At 36.3% G+C, this 24,850-nt stretch overlaps 1 protein-coding gene across 1 annotated transcript in view; it reads left to right on the forward strand.

Moving 5' to 3' along the window:
* Positions 1-547: 547 nt before the first annotated feature.
* Positions 548-24,850, forward strand: part of Cnbd1 (cyclic nucleotide binding domain containing 1) — a 251,231-nt gene continuing 226,928 nt past the window's right edge. Inside the window, exons 1-2 of the mRNA XM_057791198.1 lie at positions 548-635; positions 14,218-14,290. Of these exons, the coding sequence (XP_057647181.1) occupies positions 548-635; positions 14,218-14,290 (161 nt within the window). The remainder of the gene's footprint in view (positions 636-14,217; positions 14,291-24,850) is intronic.

Genomic DNA, 24,850 nt, shown 5'->3' on the forward strand with positions numbered 1-24,850 from the left:
CATCCAAATTAGCTTTGGTCACTATGATTCAGAGAAAACAACTGAAATCATGCTACATAACAATGCAATTTGGTCGTGTGTATGCAAGGGTGATTATGGGTCTCTGATAATTAGGATACTGGTTTACCCTTTGTTATAGACAGAGAGTGGATTAATTCTTCTTTGTCTATTTCTGGGTCTACAAAATGGATTTGTTTTGTTATGACCAAGTGGGAAAGAAAAGAATTCTAAATCATGAAGACAAACAAAAAAATCCTGACTTAAAACTTATGAGTACTTTAGATTGTGTTCACCCTGTGACTTAAGAGTGTCATTCTTCATTTTCCTTAGCCCTGTAGTTAGTTCACTTCTCTCATTCATCCACTGACCTAGACTAGAGTTCTTACTGATCTAGCCCCCATTCTTACATCAGAACTGTGAACAAGAAGATTCTGTGGGCTTGGCCTATCAGAGAGGCCTGGAAGGTTCAGCTTTATGATGATAAGAAGATAAGGATGGTCCTCTACCAGTCAAGTAGTTGCTGCCCATTTCCCTCTAAGCTACCAAAATGCCGATGAACTCTCTTCCAACGGCTATTTTGGCTCACATGGTAGCCGTTAACAACGTGCCTCCTCCTCCGCTTCGCAACATACCAGGCAAGTGACATGTTTATAAAAGTCCCTTGTTTTTGTTACTGTGTTCAGTGGTGCTTGCTTCATTGTGAGAAATCGGGATTTGAAAGTCAGTAGAAATACAGAGACTTGCTCTGACCATCTAGTAATGGAAGAGCATAGTTTATAGGACTGGTTTATCTATTTGTGGCTATTTCAATAATTTAGGTCTGGAATACTGTGGGGTTTTTTTTTTTTTGTTTTGTTTTTTGTAAAATGAGGGTTTTGGTGAGATTTTACAAATTCAACAGTGTGCCCCTTCTATATAAATATAAAAATACTTTTAAGGAGGAGAGAAAAATGGAATCCATTTGAGATTACAGGAAGCTACAGGCATCTGCTTCTGGAAAACCTTGTGTTCTCTACACTGAGTTCTGCTGTTCTGAGTACATTTTCCCTAGAGAATTCTCATTTTAAGTTTATGAGGTGATAAAGGTAATTTCCATTCTTCTGAGTGAAATATATGTCGATTTTACCTTTTGGTTTATCATGTCATAGGATTTATGAATACAGAATTAAATGTTTTGAAATTTAGGCTTTGAACAGTATTTATTGTATGCAGTCAATGTATGCTCAGCATGTGGTTCTAAGGTAGTATGTCGGGCTATAGCTGTGCAACTCTTGGATCTGTTGGACACCAGAGTACTTAATAGTAACAGACAATAATGTCTGCCTTGAAATTACAAACAACCTTAGATAACATAGGAAATACTTATGACTCAAAGCTCAATAAGGAGTTATTTCTAGTATTTTCTTCTATCTTCCTCTAAGAGTTAACTTCTAGAAAAAGTTTAAAATTTCAGTGTCATCATTTCCAAAGAAAAGATATAAAAACAGAGACTTATAACTTTTGAAGGTGTATCCTATATATATGCACATATATGTGTGTATATATATATATCAACACATGTAGAAATATTAAATATATATTATACAAAATTCTTACAATTAATTATATAAATTAATAAATATATATTTGTAATTTTATATATTTATTCCTAGAGTAAAAGTATTCATAGGTGGATTCAAAATTTTCTGTGTCTATTTAAGTAGAAGTATGTATTCAAGCAATTTTGTCCCTATCAGGTTTTATTTGTGAAAAAATAAATTGCCCTAAGATATTTTTTTATCAGCCCAGAAAGCATGATAGTTGTGAGTTAAAAGATCAAATTAATTTAGAATCAAATGGGATGAGATGTTGCTGCCCTCTGCAGTCTCTGCCAAGGACACTTGACTTCTGTGAAGTGATTAAAAGATGAGAAATTGGCAGTAATTTAGATCTCAGAGCTGAATGGAGCATAATGGAGAGCAGCAGACAGCAGCACTCCTGGATTTCTCGGTAGAGGTCCTTGGTGGATGCTCTGTGCCTGTGACTGCCCTTTTGAAATGTGTCCTGCTTGCTTAATGGCTCGGGCTTTGTGTGAACTCCAGCAAGCCTACAGTTTTCCTTGGCACATTTTTCCTTGTCACAGCTGAAACAATAATCTCGTGAAACCTGAGAGTGGCAATTCTTTATCTGTAGAGTGACTTAACCTGTTTCACGTGGGAGCTGTAAAAGTACAATGTACATAAATTGGGATGCTTGGTTAAATACCTACAACATCTAGTCACCACACACACCTTTCTTTGCTTTGAATTTGGTCAGTAAAATTAGACTTGGGGGTGCATATTTGCTTTCTTATTAAATATGTTCACGTGAATAACATTTACTGAACACTTTCTACAGACAATGCATACTTTCCATGTTATATTGTTTCATTTATTTCTCACAAAAACCTTGTGATGTCTGTAGTAGGCAGAGCAATACCCAGAATGGTATCCACACCCCAAATTCCAGAAACTTTGAATATGCTAAGATGCTACCAAAACAAGGGAGTTGTTATGTCTACAGGTAGATTTAAGGCAGTTAAATCAGTTGCTGCTGATTGGAGAGAACCTCAGACACCACAGTGCATATTGAAATCATCAAGACTTATCAGAGAAAGGAGACGTGAAAAAGACGACTAGCCATTAGCTTTGAAGATGAGGGAAGACATGAGACAGGGAGGCATCTGGACAGTGTCAAGAAGCTAGAAAAGAGTCATGAATTCTCTCCTATGGTCTCAGGAGCACCATCATCCTGCTGATAACTTGATGCTAGCCCAAATAAATCACTTCAGACTTGTGATTTCCGGAATTTCAACACAACACATCTATGTTTCAAAGATGTTTCTGGTAATCGCTTGCAAGGGAAAGGAAAAAGGAATACAAGCTCTCTCTCATAATCAAAGGTAAAGAGGCTTACATATCATACAGTCGGAGTCACAATTGGGAAGGGGTGGGGTCTCCTCAGAATATCCCCCATGTAAATTAAAGAACACTACTCATGAAAACAGCAGCATAGCCTTTAGAGATATCAATTTCAATTTTGTCATTTTGTCTGCTAACCTTCTGATGCAAGGGACTCCACATATCACTGCTCTAGTTGTCGTTGCTTCTGAAATTAGGATTTCCAGACAGTGTACATAGGTCAGGCTCCTGAGTCAGTTTCTGGCTTTCTATAACATCCTGCTTTGAACTCAGGATTCTTTACAGCTTGGTAACCCCAGGAACAGGATTGATTTTTTGTTGTTGTTGTTCAGGAACGGAGAAGTATTTTTTATATTTTACTCTAGATGAGAGTTATTTCAAAGACCTTGCAGTTAGAAGAGCTTAGAGTGGTTTTCCCCCATGAGTGTAATAATGGATGTTGGGAGGACTCTCACTGACCCACTATTATAATTTGATTTCTTCGAACAATGGAAGGAAGGGAAAGAGTGTTAGTGGAATGTAGGAGTCCACCTTCCCCCTTGCCCTTAGGAGTATGATCCAGTGAGGTTTGTTTCATTAATATGATGTTCCTCTATTTTCCTCACTTTTCTTAGGCTTATCTTTCTGAAAAAAATTTAAAAATAGATTGTACACTTCAACTATTAGATAGTCTTGGAGAGATTGATGCGTGACACTGACCTTTGTCAGGTTGCAAAGCACTCAAATTTTGCAAGACATTAGCGGGTGTATGTTACTGGTTCTCACTTCTTAGGATATGAAAGAAAAATAAAAGAGTTCAAGAATGCAGACCCTATAGGGAATTTGGAAGTAAGGTAGAACTCTTAAGTGAATGGTTTTGTCTGTTCCTTTCCATCTTAGAGTGTGCATTTGCTGAAAGCCTGGAAATAGCATGCTGCCATGCTAAGACTTCAAGGGCATTTTCTGCATTTGAGAGTTCTCTAGTAGTTAAATATGAAAGGGGTCTTAAAAACATGTATTTAGAAAAGTGAATGTGGCACCATTTAAATGTCTTAAACTACTCAAACCTCTAGAGGCACTGGTGTGTGGGGGGGAGCAAGTGCAATAGAGGAGAAAATCATAGAAGCTTATTGTAATACCTAAAGAAACAACATCAAAAAGATAATTGAATATAAAAGAAGCCAGAGTAAGAACAGAAGTTTCAAGAAAAATAGAAAAACAAAAGACATTGAATATTTGTGTGTTTCTCTATACTTGTAGAAATAGTAAGTATGGATAATTCCAGGAAAAACTCAGGGAACAAGGCATTGAAAGATTTTAAAAATTATTTTTCAGAGTAAAAGTCACCTTTTGTTGTTAATACCATGGAGAAAAATTGGATGTTTCACTGGAAAACAAAAACAAACAAAAGAAAAACAAAAAAAGGAAGCAGGGCAATGTGGCACAGGCCTCTAATACCAGTGCTGTACCATTAAAGGAAAAAGGCAAAATGATTTGTCTGGACTATACTTCAAGGCCTTGTTAAAAAATATTTTCCTAAAATTACAATTCTCACAACTATCTCAATATATACATACCTTGGTTAGACAAATTTGAGTGGATTTTTTTAATATAAAAATTTAATTATTTTTGAGAATTTCATATTGGAATACTATATTTCTATCATTCCTTGAACTCCTCATATCTTATCCCATTTTCCCAAATTTATAATCTCCTAATGATTATTATTGTTTTACACACATACACACACACACACACACACACACACACACACACACACACACACACACCAAGACCAAAAACAAATAACCAAGAAACCCAGTGAATCCATTTAGTGTTGTTCCTTTGTACTTGTGTTTTAGGGTTGAACACTTGGGTTCGTTACCCTATCACAGTGCTCATCCCCTGTGTTGGACACATGAGCTTATAAACTAGAAAATTTACTATCAAAAAATGAATTAAACTGTAGTTATTAGAGGAGAGTCTACTACCACTAATTTACTAAACTAGCATAATCCCTAATAACAATCTATAAACATGAGTTTATGCCCAGACAAACACAGTTTTCACCACTCATCATAGAAATTTCTGTTTGAAACAAAGACCACTGTGGAAAATAAAAATCAAAATGCAGAGTTTAGAGCCCAGTTCCAACGGACTCATCGGCAAATATTTTTGCACTTTAGGTTCAGGGACATTGTGGAAGGCAGGGCGGAAAGGTTGTAAAAACTTGACAATCCAGGGGTTTGCTGTGAGATTGAGTTGTCTTCATCTCTGGGTGGGACCTTGTGAAATTTCTTCCTCCAGCTTGGCATGTCAATAATGTGTTATGATTATGCAGGTCATTTTTAGGCACCCATATTGCTGAAACTTCTCTGTCATATATAGAAGATGCTCTCTTGCAGCAGACATCTCTGTCCTGTCACTCTTAGAACCTTTAGGTATGCACTTTCTTGATTTTTCACTGAGTCATGGGTTTATGGGCTGTATTGGCAATATATCACATGGTATTGGGTACCCAGTGAGCACTTATTCTCTGCATTTGATAGTTGTGGATCTGTAGCAGTCTCCACCTGCTTCTAAGGCCAAGAAGATTTTATGATGAGTGAAGCCTACTCTTATCTGTTGGTATATAGAAGAGTGAGTGGCTTTTATAAATTAAATTCTATGAATTCAGGTTGAGCCCAGTTATGCCTGAACAGGAAGTGGTGAAGTAAATGAAAATCTTCGCAAATCAAATTTGTTTACTCAGCCTAAGTCTCCCTGAGGAATGCTACTGTTCTGTCCTCAGTCTACCTCATAAATTAGAATTCTATTATCAGTACTATTGTAAGGTCAGCCACTCATCTGGGTAGGCACAACCTCTGATTGTCACTGAACTAACCAGATACTTAAAGGAACCAGATACTTATCTTGTGGAATGATGAAAGAAATTTAGTCACATTAATTTCTAATCTGAAGCTAAGGTTTCTTCTGTTCTCCAAATCATAGGTTACAATTCATTGTCTATAATCTGGTATTTATAGCTTTCATGATGTGGCCAAAAATTTATCATTGTGTCACACAGTTTACATTTTCAATAATATATATAATAAAATGATGATTTCATTATTTATTGTTTATAAAAATAAAATGATTCTGTAGTTAAAATGATGATTGCTATCCCTTGAATCTATCAATACTGATCTTTGGGAATTGATGATGGTGGGTCAAGCATAAGCCTTAATTAGACATTCAAATGCTCAGAAGAGTGGTATATGGGTACAGGAGAATAGAAGCACTCCAGCACACAGACTTCCTTAGACAATGGCTTCTCAAGATGATGAACTTGAACCTATAAGCGAAAATAAACAACAATGTTTGTTGTTGTTGTTGTTTTGTTTGTTTTTGTTTTGGTCAGTGTTTTATCATACCAAGAATGCAAATTTGGGCACATCTATTGAACTAGAGAAGTTGGATATCTGGCATCTCTTGATAGGTATTATCCAAATTTTCCAGATGTTGGTGTTTCCCCAGGGAAATCCACAGGCAGTCTCTTACATACATGGCTTGCCAGCATTGCTGCTCATTCTGTTCCCGCCTCTGCAGTGTTAAATGATTCTTTTACTGCTCAGTGGAATTTTAGATGCATACATTTCATTTTTCTCTTTTGCTTTTGCTACCTATGGCTTTTTGGTGTTGCATACAAGAAAATATTTCTCTGACCCTTGCTATTGCAGCATTTCCCCTATCTACCTACCCTAGGATTTTACAATTTCAGGATTTGTAGTTAAATCTTTAATTCATTTGCCTGATTTTTTTATGTCATGTGCAAAAGAACCAACATTTTCTCTTTTTTTCTTCCTCACATGGATATCGAATTTTTACAGTTCTTGAAGAGATTATTTTTTCTGCATTTGTGTTTTCACGACCATCATTGAAAATTAGCTGAAAATCTGGTTCTATTTTGATTATAAACTTTTTATAAGATTTTTCTTTCGAATGAGCTCTGATCTTTTCTATAAAGATTGCTTTGATTGTGCAGTCCTTTGGTTTTGTTCCTTATGAATTTTAAGACTGACTTTCTATACTGGTGAAAAATAACATTGAGATTATTGTAGGGTTGTACTGAATCTGTAAATAATATGGGATAGTATGGGCATTTAAAAAGTATTGATGCTTTCATTGAACATGGGCTATCTTTTTCAAGGTATGTGCGTTTTTTTTGTTGTTGTTGTTGTGTTTTGTTTTTTGTTTTTTCGAGACAGGGTTTCCCTGTAGCTTTGGAGGCTGTCCTGGAACTAGCTCTTGTAGACCAGTCTGGCTTCGAACTCACAGAGATCTGCCTGCCTCTGCCTCCTGAGTGCTGGAATTGAAGGTGTGTGCCACCATAGCCCAGCTTCAAGATGTGTTTTAAGATATTTTGTTTTCTTATATGGTATTGTTTTTACTTAATGATACTGCATATAATGATATTATAAAAAGGAGCATCTTTTTAACATGCATGTATATAATTTATTCATTTTAGTTGTGTTATTTTTAATGTTTTTGAATGTAATAAAATCAGTCTGATTGTGTATACTTTATTAAACTCTTATCTATTTAAACCCAATGCTCTGCTTGCTGTTCAAATCTATTCATAGTGGTATTAGAGAGATACTGGAAGACAGTTGAAGCAAAGGCTAAGGAACGTGTTCAGTGCTTTTTTTGTTCTGTTCCTTGGCATTGTTCCTCTTTTCCTACCCAAGCAATAAGTATTCAGCAGCCAGAGTTGAATAATTCACCCACTCCTCTCGGCTTCACCAGGGAGACTGTGGCAGCTGTTTCCTAGGTGTCAATTGATGCTTCTCCTTTGCCTTGTCCATCTGGAACACCTGTCTGACAACTCTCTACATCTGTTTTTGGTTTTTTGTTTCTTGTTTTATGTTTTTGTTGTTGTTGTTTTACATTAAAATAACTGCTGTTTTTCCTATCTCATGATCACTGGATACTGAACCATAAAATGCAAATTTGCTTCTAGGTAATTTTGTTGTTTAAAATCAGACAAACATACCATGCATAATTTAAATCATATTAGTAATTCAAAATTGCTATTGACGAAATGAGTTCATTGTGATGTTCTGGTGCATACTATATATTTTTTTTTTACCTTCTTTCTTCACTTTTCTTCCCCTGTTCACCTTGGTTATCTTGGTTTCCATATTAGCCTTCTGCTTCCTTAGATTCTCTTTTCCTCCTCATCCTTCCCTAAAGACTATTCCTTTTCCTCTCATATCCCTCTGTAGTTTCCTGAATTTTATATTTACACTCATATATGCAAAATATACACATTAAAATCTGGAATCCACATTTAAGAGTATAAGGGAAAGTATTCATTGTTTATCTATTTTATTGGTTTATTTTTTTATCATGAGACTTTCTAGTTACATCAATTTTCCTAGAGTCCTAGTAACTTCACACTTTTTAAGGATGAATAAAATTCCTTTGTGTATATGTAGCTTACATTACCCATTCATCTGTTGATAGACATATCACTATTGTTAATAATGTATCAATAACATGGACATGCAGTTGCCTTTGTGGTAGGGCTTTGAGTCCTTTGAGAGAAGATTTTCAGGAGTGATTAACTCAGCAGTGTTGTGACTGACACACAGCACCACCCTGCCACCCTTGGCAGCTTAAGGAGCTACCCTAGACTTTTGCCAATTCAGGCAAAGTAGGGATTTATGATTTGACAATAAAAAGATTATCAAAATTAGCTAGTATAGCTAATTAGAGTTGGGAATTATATTAAAGCTATTTTAACATAGCCTTAAGCATGAAGGTTAACAGAAAGTTACTCAGAAGAAAGTATGGTACACCCAAGTGTGGGACAGGACTCTAAGGAGAGCACACAGTTGCCTAGGTGTTTGTTATATATACCATCCTGGAGGCTACATATAGAAAGTTGCTAAGAAACTGTTTTTTTCCTCTCCCTTTTTCTCGTAAGAGAAACATGTCAGGTAGCTCCAGAGATGCAACAGCTGAAATTACAATCTGATAACGTGAAGCCAGAAGCCACTAAATTTGCACCAGGGTTTCAACACAGATACTCTCCACATGAGGTTTCTTGTGACAATATAGAAAATTACAGGTCTACAGTGGTGAACGGGAAAGGACCCCAGGCAGGTGTTCATTGTGCAGTAGGTCTTGCTCTACGGATGAAAAGGCTTCTATAAGATTACTGGGTTGCCGCCTTCTCTCTCTTCTCATGTTCAAATGTCCTCTGCTTTTCTCTCGTGACTTGCTCATAGCAGGGATTTAGGTTTTTCAGAAATCTACATGCTGATTTTTAGCATGGCTGCACCATTTCGTACATCAGGGGAGATTACAGCTTCCTGTTTTTCCAGATAAACATGCTCACACAGCAGTTGCTGGTGGTTGTGTTTTGCTTTCTTCCTTTTCTTCTCTCTTTCTTTAGGGTTTTAAATTTTATTCTTACTTTAAAAATAGTAAAATTTGTTCTTTGGTGCATACTTCTAAATAGAGAAATGTATAATCACCACTTTATTTTCTTACCACCACTGTAATCAATATATGGAACAATTACATCACTTTCTCAAATACCCACTACCCTCTTCTGTGTCATCAAATATTCTTCCCCCATCCTCAGGCTATGTCACTGACTGACTTGGCCTCTATCATTAGAGTTTCACCTGTTTCAGAATATCATCTATTTAGGATCTTTTGAATCTGTTTCTTCTACTCAACATAATTCATTTGGGATTCATGGACATGTAATTGAATGTGTAAATAGTTTCTTCCTTTTAATATGCTTTTAGTTGAAATACAATTATATCAGTTTCTTCCCCTCCTTCTCTTTTCCTTCCCCAGCCCCTATTATGTTCTCTAGAACCCCTTCTGTGATCCCTTCTCTCAAGTTGATAGCATCCTTTTCTTTGAATTTTATTGTTACATCCCTATATATGTTCATATATGTAGGTTTATGCACAAATATATAGAAAGACAAACTGCTCAGTTATTTTCTCTCTTTTTTAGACAGTATTTCACTATGTATCCTTGCTGGTCCTGAACTTACATAGACAAGCTGGCTTGGATTTTCAGAGGTCTGCCTGCCTCTGCTTCCTGAATGCTGGGATTATAGGCATGCACCGCCATGTTGGTTCATTTCTTTTCTTGATGTTAGCCATTCTGACTGGGGTGAAATAAAATCTCGGATTATTTTCAATTTGTATTTACTTAAAATTTAGGATTTTTTATACTTTAAAACATGTCCATTAGCCATTAGTGTTTTATGTTCTCAGAAATATCTATTCAGTTCACTGGACCATTTATTGATTGAAAGAATTGGGTTTTAGTTTAATTTTCCAGTTTTTTAATATATTTTGAACATTAACCCCATGAATAAAGTAAGATGGCAAAGATTTCCTCCTATATAAATATATCTCTTTACTCCACTGGTTGTTTGCTTGGCTGTACAGAAGTTCTCTAATTTTATGTAATTTTACTTGTCAATTCTTAGGGTTAATTCCTATCCTATTGCGTAATGTTCAGAAAGCTCTTGCCTGTGTCTATGTTTTGACATAGGTTTTACATTATGGTTACAGATATATTTTTAATTTATTCTTATACATGTGAGAAGTGGATGGGGTAGAGAAGGTGAGGCACATTGTTTTGGGGAAGGTCTAAGGCCCTCCCAAGAGAATGGGTTTTCAAAAAGCCAATCCTGGCGGGCACTGTAGTCTTCCCCAGTCATACAACTGTCAGCCACATTCAGAGGGTCTAATTTCTTCCTATGCTGGTTCCTTCCCTGTCCAACTGGAGTTGGTGAGCTTTTTAGTTATATTTTTATTACAGGTGAGTTCTTGTTAATATTTCCAACTCTTTATTCAATTCTGACTTTAAATTTAAAGCTTTCTTTGTCATTTTGCTTCACCATATATTTTTATTTTCTCAGGTACATATTGTTATTCTCTTGAAGCTCATTGCACTGTTTGTGTCTTTTTATAAAACTCCTTGAATTCTTTAAAAACAGTATGTATTGTTCATTGGATTCAGTGTCCTGAGTTCATATAGGTAAATTTCTCTTAACATTTCTACAGGACTAGTAGATTTGGTAATAGTCTGTCTTCGTCATTCGTGTTTTTGTTTTTGCATCTCACTTGTGCATGTGAGCTTGTTTTCTGTGGTTGTATTTCTCATGTAAGAAGCTGGCCTGTGTTAATGCTGGAGCGAGGCCAGGTAAAGCTGGAACATTAGCTGTTTAATTCCACCATTAAAAGATGCCTCCTGAAACACAGATAGGTTGGAAGTAGACTTGTGGGTGAGGAAAAGGAAGCAGGCAGAGGGGAAAATAGGTGACGAAGGTGGTATCTATTTGACAAAGGTGACTTGTCAACAAAACTGTGCCTCTAGGTGTGGAGATGAATGGAGTCAGAGAAAGAAATAGGAGAGGAACAAAGCTATTTTCCAGGCAAAGGAGGCTCAGAAACAAAGCTGGCTTGCAGACCATTCTGGAGCTAGCATCAACTAAGGTAGGTAGGTGAGGTTCATGGTTTGAAAGTAGGCCCGTCTTAATGGTTTATTTAGTTGTATCAAGTGCTATGTTTATTCAATATTATTTGAAAGATTAAGTTCAGAATTTTATGAAATAAAAATCAGATAAAAAGATGTAAATAAGTTTCTTATTGACCATTAGTCTGAATGAACTCTTAACATATATAGACTTTTCTTAACATATATAGACTTTTCCTAGATTGGACCACTTATCCAAGTATATAAAAATACTTAGTCATGCTTACAATCCTTTAATTTTCTTCTGTTCAGCTTCTTCTTAATACTCCAGACTTGTACTAAAGTTCAATATTTTCTTATTACAATATAAAATCTGCAACAAGTTTGTTGTTAACATTTATGTTAGTATGGCTACCAAACTCACGTCTGTGCACTGATAATTATAGAAAGAAAGGTTCTACTTGAGGTTGGTTCAATTATTAGTGTGCACAGGTCTCAGCCTTCTGTTTTTCAAATGACTATACTTGGACATTTCCACGGGGTCATTGTGACATTTCTTCAACAGCTATACTATTCTGGGAATTCTTTTTACTGAGAGTTAAAGATTTGATTAAAATTGCTCTTATGATAAGAAACAAAATTAGTAGTTGTATTCTGTTAGGGATTTTGTTAAATGCGTATGTGTTGGCTTTTCTATTGGCAAAATAAAAGTATGTTCAGATAATCAACTTCACCATGATAACCTTTTTACTGCCTACCTGCCTGGTAGCATCATGCGGTGATCTCCAATATACACAATATAATTGTTTAATAATTTTTAAATAGAAACTATTTTTCTGAAAATTTTTATTTGAGTGTTGGGTAAAGATATTTTTAGCAAATAAAAATGGAGAGAAAGCAATTAAATATGTAACTCTTGAGAAATACTGTGTGTGTCTGACCACATTTTATTAAGAGAACAATCCATTGATACTTTATTATATGTCAGAAAAATGAAAATAAATTAACTTTTTTTTAAAAAAAAGATTTATTTATTATGTATACAACATTCTGCCTCAATGTATGCCCGCACGCCAGAGGAGGGCGCCAGATCTCAGCATAGATGGTTGTGAGCCAACATGTGGTCGCTGGGAATTGAACTCAGGACCTCTGGAAGAGCAGCCAGTGCTCTTAACCTCTGAGACATCTCTCCAGCCCAAAATAAATTAACTTGGAACAAATATTATAACATACGACAGTAGAATTTTTCCATTTTAATAATATTCAGTAGATTAATACCCAATATGACTATATACAATTGAATTTTTAATTGCGTGGTGGGTTTCTAGTGTAGGATTAATTTATAGTCGTGAGCTTCAAAGTCTTTTTCACACATACTCGGGTTAAAAGCCTAGGTTTTAACCCCATTCTAAGGTTAAGCCCCTGTTGCTTTTGTCAAAAGCTGGGCCAAAGCTTTCATAACTGAAAAACAAGTCTAGGAAAAAAAAATGTAAACTTTGCAGCTTTGGAAAGTAAGTTTTATCCCTGTAATAAATTTGATCAGTAGGAAAGATCAACATCTGGTCTATCCATTGTTGTAATTTCACATTGAAAGTTTAGTCTTTTCATTTTTAAACAATCTGCTTTCAAAGACATCTATTACCTGGATAAAACTTCATATAAGAATCCTTGTAACACACACCTCTAAGAGCAGAGTTTCAATGATGAAGACATTTTGATGAATTAAATTTTCTACAAGTCTGTAAGTGCTTCATAGTCCACACTGTTTTAGCTTATTGTTTTGTTCCAAGCTAAGCATGAAAACTTGGTCTCCTGTTAGCTTTTTTTTCACGCAAGTATTTCTGTAAAAAATAAAATAAACAAGTGAAATATTAATTTTTTATTCTTTGCTAGCAATTCTTATTCTTAAAATCTTTATTCTATAATTATTTTGTAGATTGTCCTAACTGAAGGATAATATTCTATTTTTTTGAGTCTGCTTTTCGTGGTCAGAATTTCTTAGATTAAAGCTCTTCCCCAAATCTCTGGGATGTTCTGCTCTTTTCCATACCACTCACTGGAGTTATTACTGAGCCTACAAGTCAACCACATAAGAAATATGAATTAATATGAATTTCATACAGGTCTCTTTCTAATCCATGTGCTTAGAAGTCTAGTTTATTAGGACTAACATTTTATGTAGATCACACCAGAAATAATAGGTTGTCAAATATTTTATGTATATAAAAGTTATAAGTTGATTCATTTAAAATGAATATAATTCTATATGACACTAAAACTAAATCATACAGTCTTTTTGTTAGGGTTTTCTGATGGGAGGGCAAAGGAAGGCAGTGGGTGGTGGTGGGGCAGATGGGATTGGAGGAAGGGAGTACAAAAGGATGCCTCTGAAGGAAGATGGAAAAGAAAGAGCAGGCCTTGAAGGCACAGGCTTTAAAGGGGCTTTGTAAAGGGTATCTTTTGTATTTGACTGCTGGCATTGAGTAGTTGAAGGAGGGCTGGGGGAAGCAACTAGAAAATATATTTGAAGTTCGCTGGGGAATGATAGATGGAGGAGAACAGGAGGAGAAAAGAGGAAGATGTCATGAGTAGATATCACCAAAACACATCTTAAAAGAGAATTATATACTCACTTTGATCCTCATACTGAATTGTTTGTTTATTCAAGACTGTGAATACAATATCTTACTTCATGATCACTGAATTTTTTTTAGTATGATGAATGTTTACAATTAAGTACTATTTACATACCTGCTTAATAAGATAACAGAAAATTACTCAAGCTTTAATTGATTTATTTTTGCAGGCCTGAAACTAAACAAGACCATTAATTATGGTCAGTTGAATGCCTTATGCCACATTAGAGGACTACAGAGCAGGTAAGGTACTCATGAGTTTCCTTTTTTGTCGAACAGAAAGCAATACCTCTGCATTTTTACGGATAAAGTATAATATGAAAATGTGCTATCTCTCACAGGTCCCTGATTTACTACATGGATAAATACATTTGAAGCCTGGGGTTTATTTCTATATATTCAAAAGGATATATATATATATATATATATATATATATATATATATATACACACACATATATATATTCAAAAGATATATATATATATGTATCATATTTTAAGGAAACCAATTTACTATGGAACAATCATAACTCATTCCAAACTTGATCCTTTTTAGTACTCAAAAAGCAATCATAAGGAGAAAGAGGTAAGTGGTTAAAAGCACAAATATTGAGTGAGGCAAGCACTTGAGATAGGCACAGGGATGTCTGTTTGCAGTGCTCTAGAGAAAGGGATATGGAACTAGTTCTTTTCAGAGCTTAGAATTTCATTTTAGTTTTATTTATTTATTTATTTTAAAACAACCTTTTCTAATTTTGCATACCAATCCCAGTTTTTCCTCCTCTTTCCCTTCTCTTGCTCCCCTCCATCTTCCACCCTCTTCACCCCCATCCACTCGTTAAAGAGGGTAGCCTTCCCCTGGGGAGTCAACAAAGTCTGGCACATTGTTTTGAGGCAAGACCAAAGCCCTACCTCATATCTAGACTGAGCAAGGTATCCCTCCTAATACAATGGTCCTCAAAAAGTCAGTTTAAGTACTAGGGATAAATCCTGGTTCCATTGCCAGGGGTCCCACAGACTGCCCCAAGTCACACAACTTTTACCCATATTTAACAACCCAAGTTTGGGCCTATGCAGGTTCCTCAGCTGTCAGTTAGAGTCAGTGAGCTACCTCTAGCTCAGGTCAACTGTTTCTGTGGTTATCCCCAGAATGATCTTTATCCCTTTCTTGTATTATTGCTCCTTCCTCTCTTCGACTGGACTCCGGGAGCTCAGCCTAGTCCTAGCTGTGGATATCTGCATATGCTTCCATCAGCTTCTGGATAAATTTTCTATGATGACAATTAAGGTACTAATCATAATGATTATTGGGGAAAGTCAGTTCAAGTATCCTTTCCACTATTGCTTAGGGTCTTAGCTGGGGTCATCCTTGTGGATTCCTGGGAATTTTCCTAGTGCCAGATTTATTTCTAGCTCCATAATGGCTCCCTCAATCAAAATATCTCTTTCCTTGCTCTCCCTCTCTGTCCTTGTGGTATGAGTGTGCATCCTTTGGGTATATGTCCAAGAGTGTTATTGTTAGGTCTTGAGATAGATTGATTCCCAGTCAGAGCTTAGAATTTCTAAGAGGCAGGAGAATTGAAAAAAGACCTTTAAAATGTGTTTTGCTTCTGTTTTAATTATTGTTCTATTTCTCTGAAGAGACACCATTATTATCATGGGGAGTCAGACAGACATGGCATGGAGCAGTAGTTGGGGGCTTTCTCATCCTGATCTGCAGGCAGCAGGTCTCTAGAAAGAGATGCTGCATGGGCTCTTAAAACCTCAAAGCCTATGCCCAGTGTCACACTTCCTCTAACAAGGCCACATCTACTCCAAAATGTCTATCTTCTAACCCTTCCCAAACAGTTCCACTAACTGGGCACCAAGCAGTCAAATGACGAGCATATGGAACTATTTTTGCTCAGACTACCACATTTCCACTCACTGGGTGCTATAGGCTTGTAGCCATATCATAATACAAAATGCTTTCAGTCTAACTTCAAAAGTCTCTATAGTCATTCACAGTCTGAATTCTAAATCTCTTCATAGACTCAAGAAAATCTCTTAACTGAAACGCCATGTACAAACAAAAGCAAAAAGCAGATCACATATTTCCAACATACAGTGTCACAGAATACCCATTGCCAGTCCAAAAGAGAGAAAATACTAGAGCAAAGCAAGACCATCCAGCAGGGGATACTACACATTCTGCAGCTCCAGGTCTGCTGTCAAAAGGTTTATTTGACAGCTCTTTCCTTCCTGACTGCAGCACACTTCTTTCTCTTGGGCAGGTTCTACAGCCTGTTATAAACTTTCTTTGCCAAGTACCTCATGGCTCTGGCATCTCCAGCATCTTGGGATCTCCAATGCAATCCAGACTTCACTTTCACATATTCACCCAATGACCCCTTGTATTGCCCTACACAAGCCTAGACTAAGCAGCCTTTCTTAACAATAAAGGAAGAGTCTGTTGGAGGAGGCCGCTTGTTTGTTTCCCAGGTGCCCAGAATCCCATAATAATCACTGTATTAATTAGATCATCACTTGGCCTATGAGCTCTAACTTCTTATTAGCTAAATCTTACATCTTAATTTAACTCATTTTTATTAATCTGTGTATCGCCACGTGGCAGTGGCTTACCTGGTAAAGTTCCATCCTGTGTCTGTGTCCGGCAGGGGCTACATTGCTTCTCCTCTCTCCGCCTTCCTTCTTCCAGCATTCAGTCCAGTTTTCCCCACCTACTTAATCTTTGCCCTAAGAACAGGCCAAGGCAGTTTCTTTATTCATTAACCAAAAAAAGCAACAGATAGACAGAAGGACCTCCCACACCAAGAGTCCACAAACACTTTCCTATATTATTGATTCTAAATCCAAAATCACCTTGCCTAAGCTGCATAGTTATTCTGCTTGCTAGTGCTGGAGAACCTTGGTATCCTCCTTGAATTATATTTGCATAAGCTTTCTCCTGTTGATTGTTTTCTCTGCTACTTAAGCTTTCCTTTAATTCCTTTTCCCAAGTTGGAAACTCAGATGTTTGGGGTCTTGCCCTGAGGGCATCACTCTCTTTATTCCATTTTGAGTAAGTTCTTGTTTTAAACCTTTTATGTCCTTGAGCTATGATTTGGCTAGTGTTACATTTCCTGGTGCTATTTTTCTCTTTAAACTGAGGCCTGGTTTGTACCATGGTTGCTTTTTCATTGTAGATCTTCATAAGAATGATCAGTACATAATACTGTCACTGCTAGGCTGTCTCAAAATCTCTGCCAATAACATTAATCTAAATTTCTTCAATTTAACCTCAGACAGATCTTAGGACAAGGGCATAAAGCAGCCATATTCTTTGCCAAACATCTCAAAAATGTTCTGTAGGTCACTTACTAATAGTTTTTCCCTTTGAAATCTCTGAAGCAAGGCTTCTATAGTTCGAATCACCCTCTATTCTATTATCTCTTATGCTACTCGTAGGATGAGCCCTTAAGTGTCTTTTTAAGTACTCAACTACTTTTCTATTCCAAAGTCTCAAATTTCTTCCATAGTCTTCCAACAAATAGCATTATCAGGTCTATCATAGCAATGATACCTATTTCTGTCTCAATTACTGTTCTATTGCTGTGATGAGACATCACAACCATGGAAACTCTTCTAAAACAAAGTATCTAATTGGCGTGATTACCATTTTAGAGGGTTAGTCCATGTTCATTGTGGGGGGAAGCAGACAGTCATGGCACTGGAACAGTAGCTGAGAGTTTTACTTCATGAAGGGCAGGCAGAAAGAGAGAGATACAGAGACAGAGACAGAGAGAGAAACTGGGCTTGAATGGAACTTTGAAACATCAAATCCACCCCCACTGACATACTTCCTCTGACAAGGACATAAAAGACAACATGTAATTGTTTCCAAACAGTTCATCAACTGGAGACCAAAGAGTCACACATATAAGCCTATGGGGCTCATTCTTATTCAAATCTCCACAGCTGTAACACTTTTCCTTTAGTTGCACTTTTGAAATTATAAAACCATAACCACTCTCCTCCTACACCCCCATTTTCTTCACTCATGTTTATGTTAACAAAATGCCTTGAGTTTACTGATTTTTTTTCTCTTCTTTAAAGTACCTCTTAAAGTCATATTTTAGTTAGGATTTCAGAAACATCTTTTAAATTTTCTTTAGGAATGTCTTGAAAGAGAGAAGTAAAGAATGAAGCTTTATGGTTAGCCGGCTGTGATTATATGTACGTCTATCTTTATAAAATGCCATTTGTTTTCTTGTTATTTATTTATTTACTTATTTATTTAAGATTTCTGCCTCCTCCCCGCCACCGCCTCCCATTTCCCTCCCCCTGCCCCAATAAACTCCCCCTCCCTCAGTAGCCCAAAAAGCAGTCAGGGTTCCCTGCCCTGTGGAAAGTCCAAGGACCTCCCACCTCCTTCCAGGTCTAGGAAGGTGAGCATCCAAACAGCCTAGGCCCCCACAAAGCCAGTACGTGCAGTAGGATCAAAACCCAGTGCCATTGTTCTTGACTTCTCAGCAGCCCTCATTATCCGCTATGTTTAGCGAGTCCGGTTTTATCCCATGCTTTTTCAGACCCAGTCCAGCTGGCCTTGCTGAGTTACCTGTAGAACATCCCAATTGTCTCAGTGTGTGGGTGCACCCCCCATGGTCCTGAGTTCCTTGCTCATGCTCTCTCACCTTCTGCTCCTCATTTGGACCTTGGGATTTCAGTCTGGTGCTCCAATGTGGGTCTCTGTCTCTGTCTCCTTTCATTGCCTGATGAAGGTTAACATCCAGGAGGATAACTTTATGTTTTTCTTTGGGTTCACCTTCTTATTTAGCTTCTCTAGGATCATGAATTATAGGCTCAATGTCCTTTATTTATGGCTAGAAACCAATTATGAGTGAGTACATCCCATGTTCCTCTTTTCAGGTCTGGATCACCTCACTCAGGATAGTGTTTTCTATTTCCGTTCATTTGCATGCAAAATTCAAGAAGTCATTGTTTTTTACTGCTGAGTAGTACTCTAATATGTATATATTCCATACTTTCTTCATCCATTCTTCCATTGAAGGGCATCTAGGTTGTTTCCAGGTTCTGGCTATTACAAACAATGCTGCTATGAACATAGTTGAGCATATACTTTTGTTGTATGATAGGGCATCTCTTGGGTATATTCCCAAGAGTGGTATTGGTGGGTCCAGGGGTAGGTTGATCCAGAATTTCCTGAGAAACTGCCACACTGCTTTCCAAAGTGGTTGCACAAGTTTGCATTCCCACCTGCAATGGATGAGTGTGCCCCTTACTCCACAACCTCTCCAGCAAAGGCTATCATTGGTGTTTTTGATTTTAGCCATTCTGACAGGTGTAAGATGGTATCTTAAAGTTGTCTTGATTTGCATTTCCCTGATTGCTAAGGAAGTTGAGCACGATCTTAAGTGTCTTTTGGCCATTTGAACTTCTTCTGTTGAGAATTCTCTGTTCAGCTCAGTGCCCCATTTTATAATTGGGTTGAGTAGCATTTTACAGTCTAGTTTCTTGAGTTCTTTATATATTTTGGAGATCAGACCTTTGTCAGTTGCGGGGTTGGTGAAGGTCTTCTCCCAGTCAGTGGGTTGCCTTTCTGTCTTAGTGACAGTGTCCTTTGTTTTACAGAAGCGTCTCAGTTTCAGGAGGTCCCATTCATTCAATGTTGCCCTTAATGTCTGTGCTGCTGGGGTTGTACGTAGGAAGTGGTCTCCTGTGCCCATGTGTTGTAGAGTACTTACCACTTTCTCCTCTGTCAGGTTCAGTGTGTTCAGACTGATATGGAGGTCTTTAATCCATTTGGACTTGAGATTTGTGCATGGTGATAGACATGGATCTATTTTCATTCTTCTACAGATTGACATCCAGTTATGCCAGCACAATTTGTTGAAGATGCTCTCTTTCTTCCATTGAATACTTTTAGCTCCTTTATCAAAAATCAGGCGTTCATAGGTTTGTGGGTTAAAGTCCTGGTCTTCTATTCGATTCCATTGGTCGACTTCTCTGTTTTTATGCCAGTACCAAGCTGTTTTCAATACTGTAGCTCTGTAATAGAGTTTGAAGTCAGGGATGGCAATGCCTCCAGATGATTCTTTATTGTATAAGATTGTTTTGGCTATCCTGGGTTTTCTGTTTTTCCATATAAAGTTGATTATTGTCTTCTCCAGATCTGTGAAGAATTTTGATGGGATTTTGATGGGGATTGCATTGAATCTATAGATTGCTTTTGGTAGAATTGCCATTTTTACTATGTTGATCCTCCCAATCCAAGAGCAGGGAGATCCTTCCATTTTCTGGTGTCCTCTTCAATTTCTTTCTTCAAAGACTTAAAGTTCTTGTCAAATACATCTTTCACTTCCTTGGTCAGAGTTACTCCAAGATATTTTATGCTATTTGTGGCTATCGTGAAAGGTGATGGTTCTTTGATTTCCCTCTCTGCTTCCTTATCCTTAGTATATAGGAAGGCAACTGATTTTTTAGAGTTGATCTTGTATCCTGCCACATTACTAAAGGTGTTTATCAGCTGTAGGAGTTCTTTGGTAGAGTTTTTGGGGTCGCTTATGTATACTATCATATCGTCTCCAAATAACGAAAGTTTAACTTCTTCCTTTCCAATACGATCCCCTTGATCCCTTTATGTTGTCTTATTGCTATTGCTAGAACTTCAAGCACTATATTAAAGAGGTATGGAGAGAGTGGACAGCCTTGTCGTGTTCCTGATTTTAGTGGGATGGCTTTGAGTTTTTCTCTGTTTAATTTAATGTTAGCTGTCGGCTTGCTGTAAATAACTTTTATTATATTTAGGTAGAGCCCTTCTATCCCTAATCTCTCCAAGACCTTTATCATAAAGGAGTGTTGGATTTTGTTGAATGCTTTTTCAGCATCTAATGAAATGATCATATGGTTTTTTTCTTTCAGTTTATTTATATGATGGATTACATTGATAGATTTGCATATGTTGAACCAGCCCTGCATCTCTGGGATGAAGCCTACTTGATCATAATGGATAATTTTTCTAATGTGTTCTTGGATTCAGTTTGCCAGTATTTTATTGAGAAGTTTTGCGTTATGTTCATGAGTTAGATTGGCCTGTAATTCTCTTTCTTGGTTGAATCTTTGTGAGGTTTTGGTATCAGGGTAACTGTAGCTTCATAAAAGGAATTTGGCAATGATTCTTCTGTTTCTATATTGTGAAATACATTAAGGAGTATAGGTATTAGCTCTTCTTGGAAGTTCTGGTAGAATTCTGCATTGAAACCATCTGGTCCTGGGCTTTTTTTGGAAGGGAGGTTTTTGATAACAGCTTCTCATTCTTCGCGACTAACAGGTCTATTTAGATTGTTCACCTGGTCTTGGTTTAACTTTGGTATATGGTACTTATCTAAAAAAATATCCATTTCTTTTGCATTTTCCAGTTTTGTGGCATACAGGCATTGGTAGTAAGATCTAATAATTCTCTGAATTTCCTCTGTGTCTGTGGTTTTGTCCCCCTTTTCATTTCTGATCTTATTTATTTGCGTGTTCTCTTTCTGTTGTTTAATTAGTTTGGATAGGGGTTTGTCGATCTTGTTGATTTTCTCCAAGAACCAACTTTTTGTTTCATTGATTCTTTGGATTGTTTTCTGTGTTTCTATTTTGTTATAAAATGCCATTTGAACATGAACTTTTTGTTGGTTAGCAAATTCTGCACATAAATGAGGAAGATGATCAAGTAAATTCATTGCAAGAGATTTATGGTTCTAAATTAGTTTTAAAATAAATGTAGAGAAGATTGACTAGAGTTGCTGTAATGCAAGATCTGAAAAGATAACTGAGAGAATGACATTTTTAATTAGATAAAGGACTTAAAGTTAAATTCATTTGTATCATTACATAGCATTTTCTTTAACTTATTTTGTATCTTGAGGATAATTTCCAATATGAAGATACATACATATTTATTCAGCTAACCTGTGTCAACCTTCTCCTGCTCCTATTGTTGTAAAAGGGAAGTAATAATATTTCTTTCAATTTTCTTCATGGAAATATATAGACACTACATTCTTTCAAAGACAAACTCAGGTGAATAATCTATAAGAAGTCAAATGGGTTAAAATTTTATGGCTCATTTTATTTAGAACAAAAATGCAAATTGCCTTGGATAAATGCTTAAATATAGTTTATCACTTTCTAAAGTTCAGCTATAATAGGAATAGTGTCCTATTCATGATTGGTAAGGTAATGTATATCAAATAGTGTTGTAGGCATAATTTCCTAATTTCTTGACATGACCCTTGTTTACTGCCTTCCCCGTCAGACTGTACTTACTCTAAGAATAGAAAAGCCCTTGTATTGAAATCAAGACATCAACATTTGCATAATGTATTTTTTGTTTTACATAAACTTGGGATGTTTATTTAAACCTCGTGGGCCTCATTTTCTTATCCATCAATGATAGCTGTAGGTCTAAATAATAGCTCCACTTTATAAAAACAACAGTAATTTTTATATTTATTTTACAGACTTTGCTACATTTTCCTACTATGTCCTTTTCTTCCTGTACAGAGTTAGATTATATCTTTCAATGTCCTTTGTATTTGTAAGTCACCAAATACAGGCACATTGAGGTTTAAGGCTTCAGTATATGATATGGTTTTGGAGGGAAATAAAAATCAGTCTTGGCAATTATCTACATGTAAGATTTAAAATGAGAGTTTAGATTTATGCCTTTGGTAAAAGCAGTTATAGGTAAAAGCAATTATAGGAACTGACTACATTGGGCTTCTAAATTATTAGTTTTTAAATTGTACTTTTATTTATTTTTTCCACTCTCCATTTAAAACTAAAAATTCATGTTCCTGCTAAAAATTATATAATAAAACATGTGTTATTAGGTCTTTGTAAACAGATTCTATTTAATTTTTGTTTCTCAAATCAAAATGCATAACTTGAGAAGTCTTTTACTTTATTTTATAGTTTAAAAATACAGACAACAATTGCCTAAATTTCAGGTATTATATTATATTAACTTACAATTCTTTTTGTTGTATTTGTAGATATACATATATGTATGCATAAAGTACAATTTTTATTTTTTGTTTTTACTGAGCTGTACATTTGCACCACTCCCCTCCCTCACTTTCCCCTCTTCTTTTATCCTTTCCCATGGTCCCCACACTCCCAATTTACTCAGGAGATCTCGTCTTTTTCTATTTACCATGTAGATTAGATCCATGCGAGTCTCTCTTAGGGTCCTATTTATTGTCTAGGTTCTCTGGGGTTGTGAATTATATGCTGTCTTTTCTTCATTTTATGTCTAAAACCTACTTATAAGTGAGTATATACTATATTTGTATTTCTGGGTCTGGATACCTCACTCAATATGATGTTTTCTAGATCCATGCATTTGCCTGCAAATTTTAAGATGTTATATTCTTTTTCCACTGTATAGTACTCCATTGTGTTAATGTACCACATTTTCTTTATCCATTCTTCATTTAAGGGACACTTAGTGTGTTTCCAGGTTCTGGTATGACAAATAATGCTGCTATGATAGTTGAGCACATGTCCTTGTGGTACGATTGAGTATCCTTTGGGTATATACTCAAAAGTGGTATTGCTGGGTTTTGAGGTAGGTTGTTTCCTAATTTTCTGAAAAACTGCCATACTGATTTCCAAAGCAGCTGTACCCTGTTTATACTCCCACCAGCAATGGAGAAATGTTCCCTTTACCCCACATCCTATCCAGCATAAACTGTCATCAGTGTTTTTGTTCTTGGACATTCTCACAGGTGTAAGATGGAATCTCAGGTTGTTTTGATTTGTATTTCTCTGATGGGTAAAGATATTGAGCATTTTTTTTATCTTTTTTTTCTTTTTTAATCTTTATTTTTTATACAATTCAAAACAAACTGCACATACATATACCGAAAAACATGCAACTTCGTTCAAGTAGGTTAATTAGATAATTTCTGGAAAATACAGATGTTTTTACATTTTTAAAAGCAACATTTCATTACATATTTGTTGTAACAATATGAGACAGGATCATCTCCATTTACTTAGCTCACATAATTGATGTCACCATGACAACTTACCAGGGGAAAAGTAGACTGGTTATATTCTCCATCTATTTTATTTATAACATTTAGCTTTTAGTGTTTGTCTCCATGATTCAGATAATAAAATAGATTTGAAAGGGTTTATTTTATACAACATGATTCTTTAAGTATAGCAAGCCATATGTCATTTTTTTTGTTATTTATTTATTTATTTATTTATTAAAGTTTTCTGCCTTCTCCCCGCCACCACCTCCCATTTCCCTCCCCCTCCCCCATCAAGTCCCCCTCCCTCATCATCCCTAAGAGTAATCCGGGTTCCCTGCCCTGTGGGAAGTCCAAGGACCACCCAGCTCCATCCAGGTCTAGTAAGGTGAGCATCCAAACTGCCTAGGCTCCCACAAAGCCAGTACATGCAGTAGGATCAAAAACCCATTGCCATTGTTCTTGAGTTCTCAGTAGTCCTCATTGTCTATTATGGGTCTGAAAAACCATGGGATAAAACCGGACTTGCTGAACATAATAGACCATGATGTTGAGCATTTTTAAAGTATCTTTCAGCCATTTGAGATTCCTTTGTTGAGAGTTCTTTGTTTAGTTCTGTACCCCATTTTTTTATTGGATAATTTGTTCTTTTGATGGCTAACTTCTTGAGTTTGTTGTATATTTTTGAGATCAGTCCTCTGTTGAATGTGGGGTTAGTGAAGATCTTTTCTTATTCTGTAGTCTGCTGTTATTATTGATCATACATATCCTTTTCTTT

Source organism: Chionomys nivalis, chromosome 16, assembly GCF_950005125.1.
Source record: "Chionomys nivalis chromosome 16, mChiNiv1.1, whole genome shotgun sequence".
Classification (NCBI taxonomy): domain Eukaryota; kingdom Metazoa; phylum Chordata; class Mammalia; order Rodentia; family Cricetidae; genus Chionomys; species Chionomys nivalis.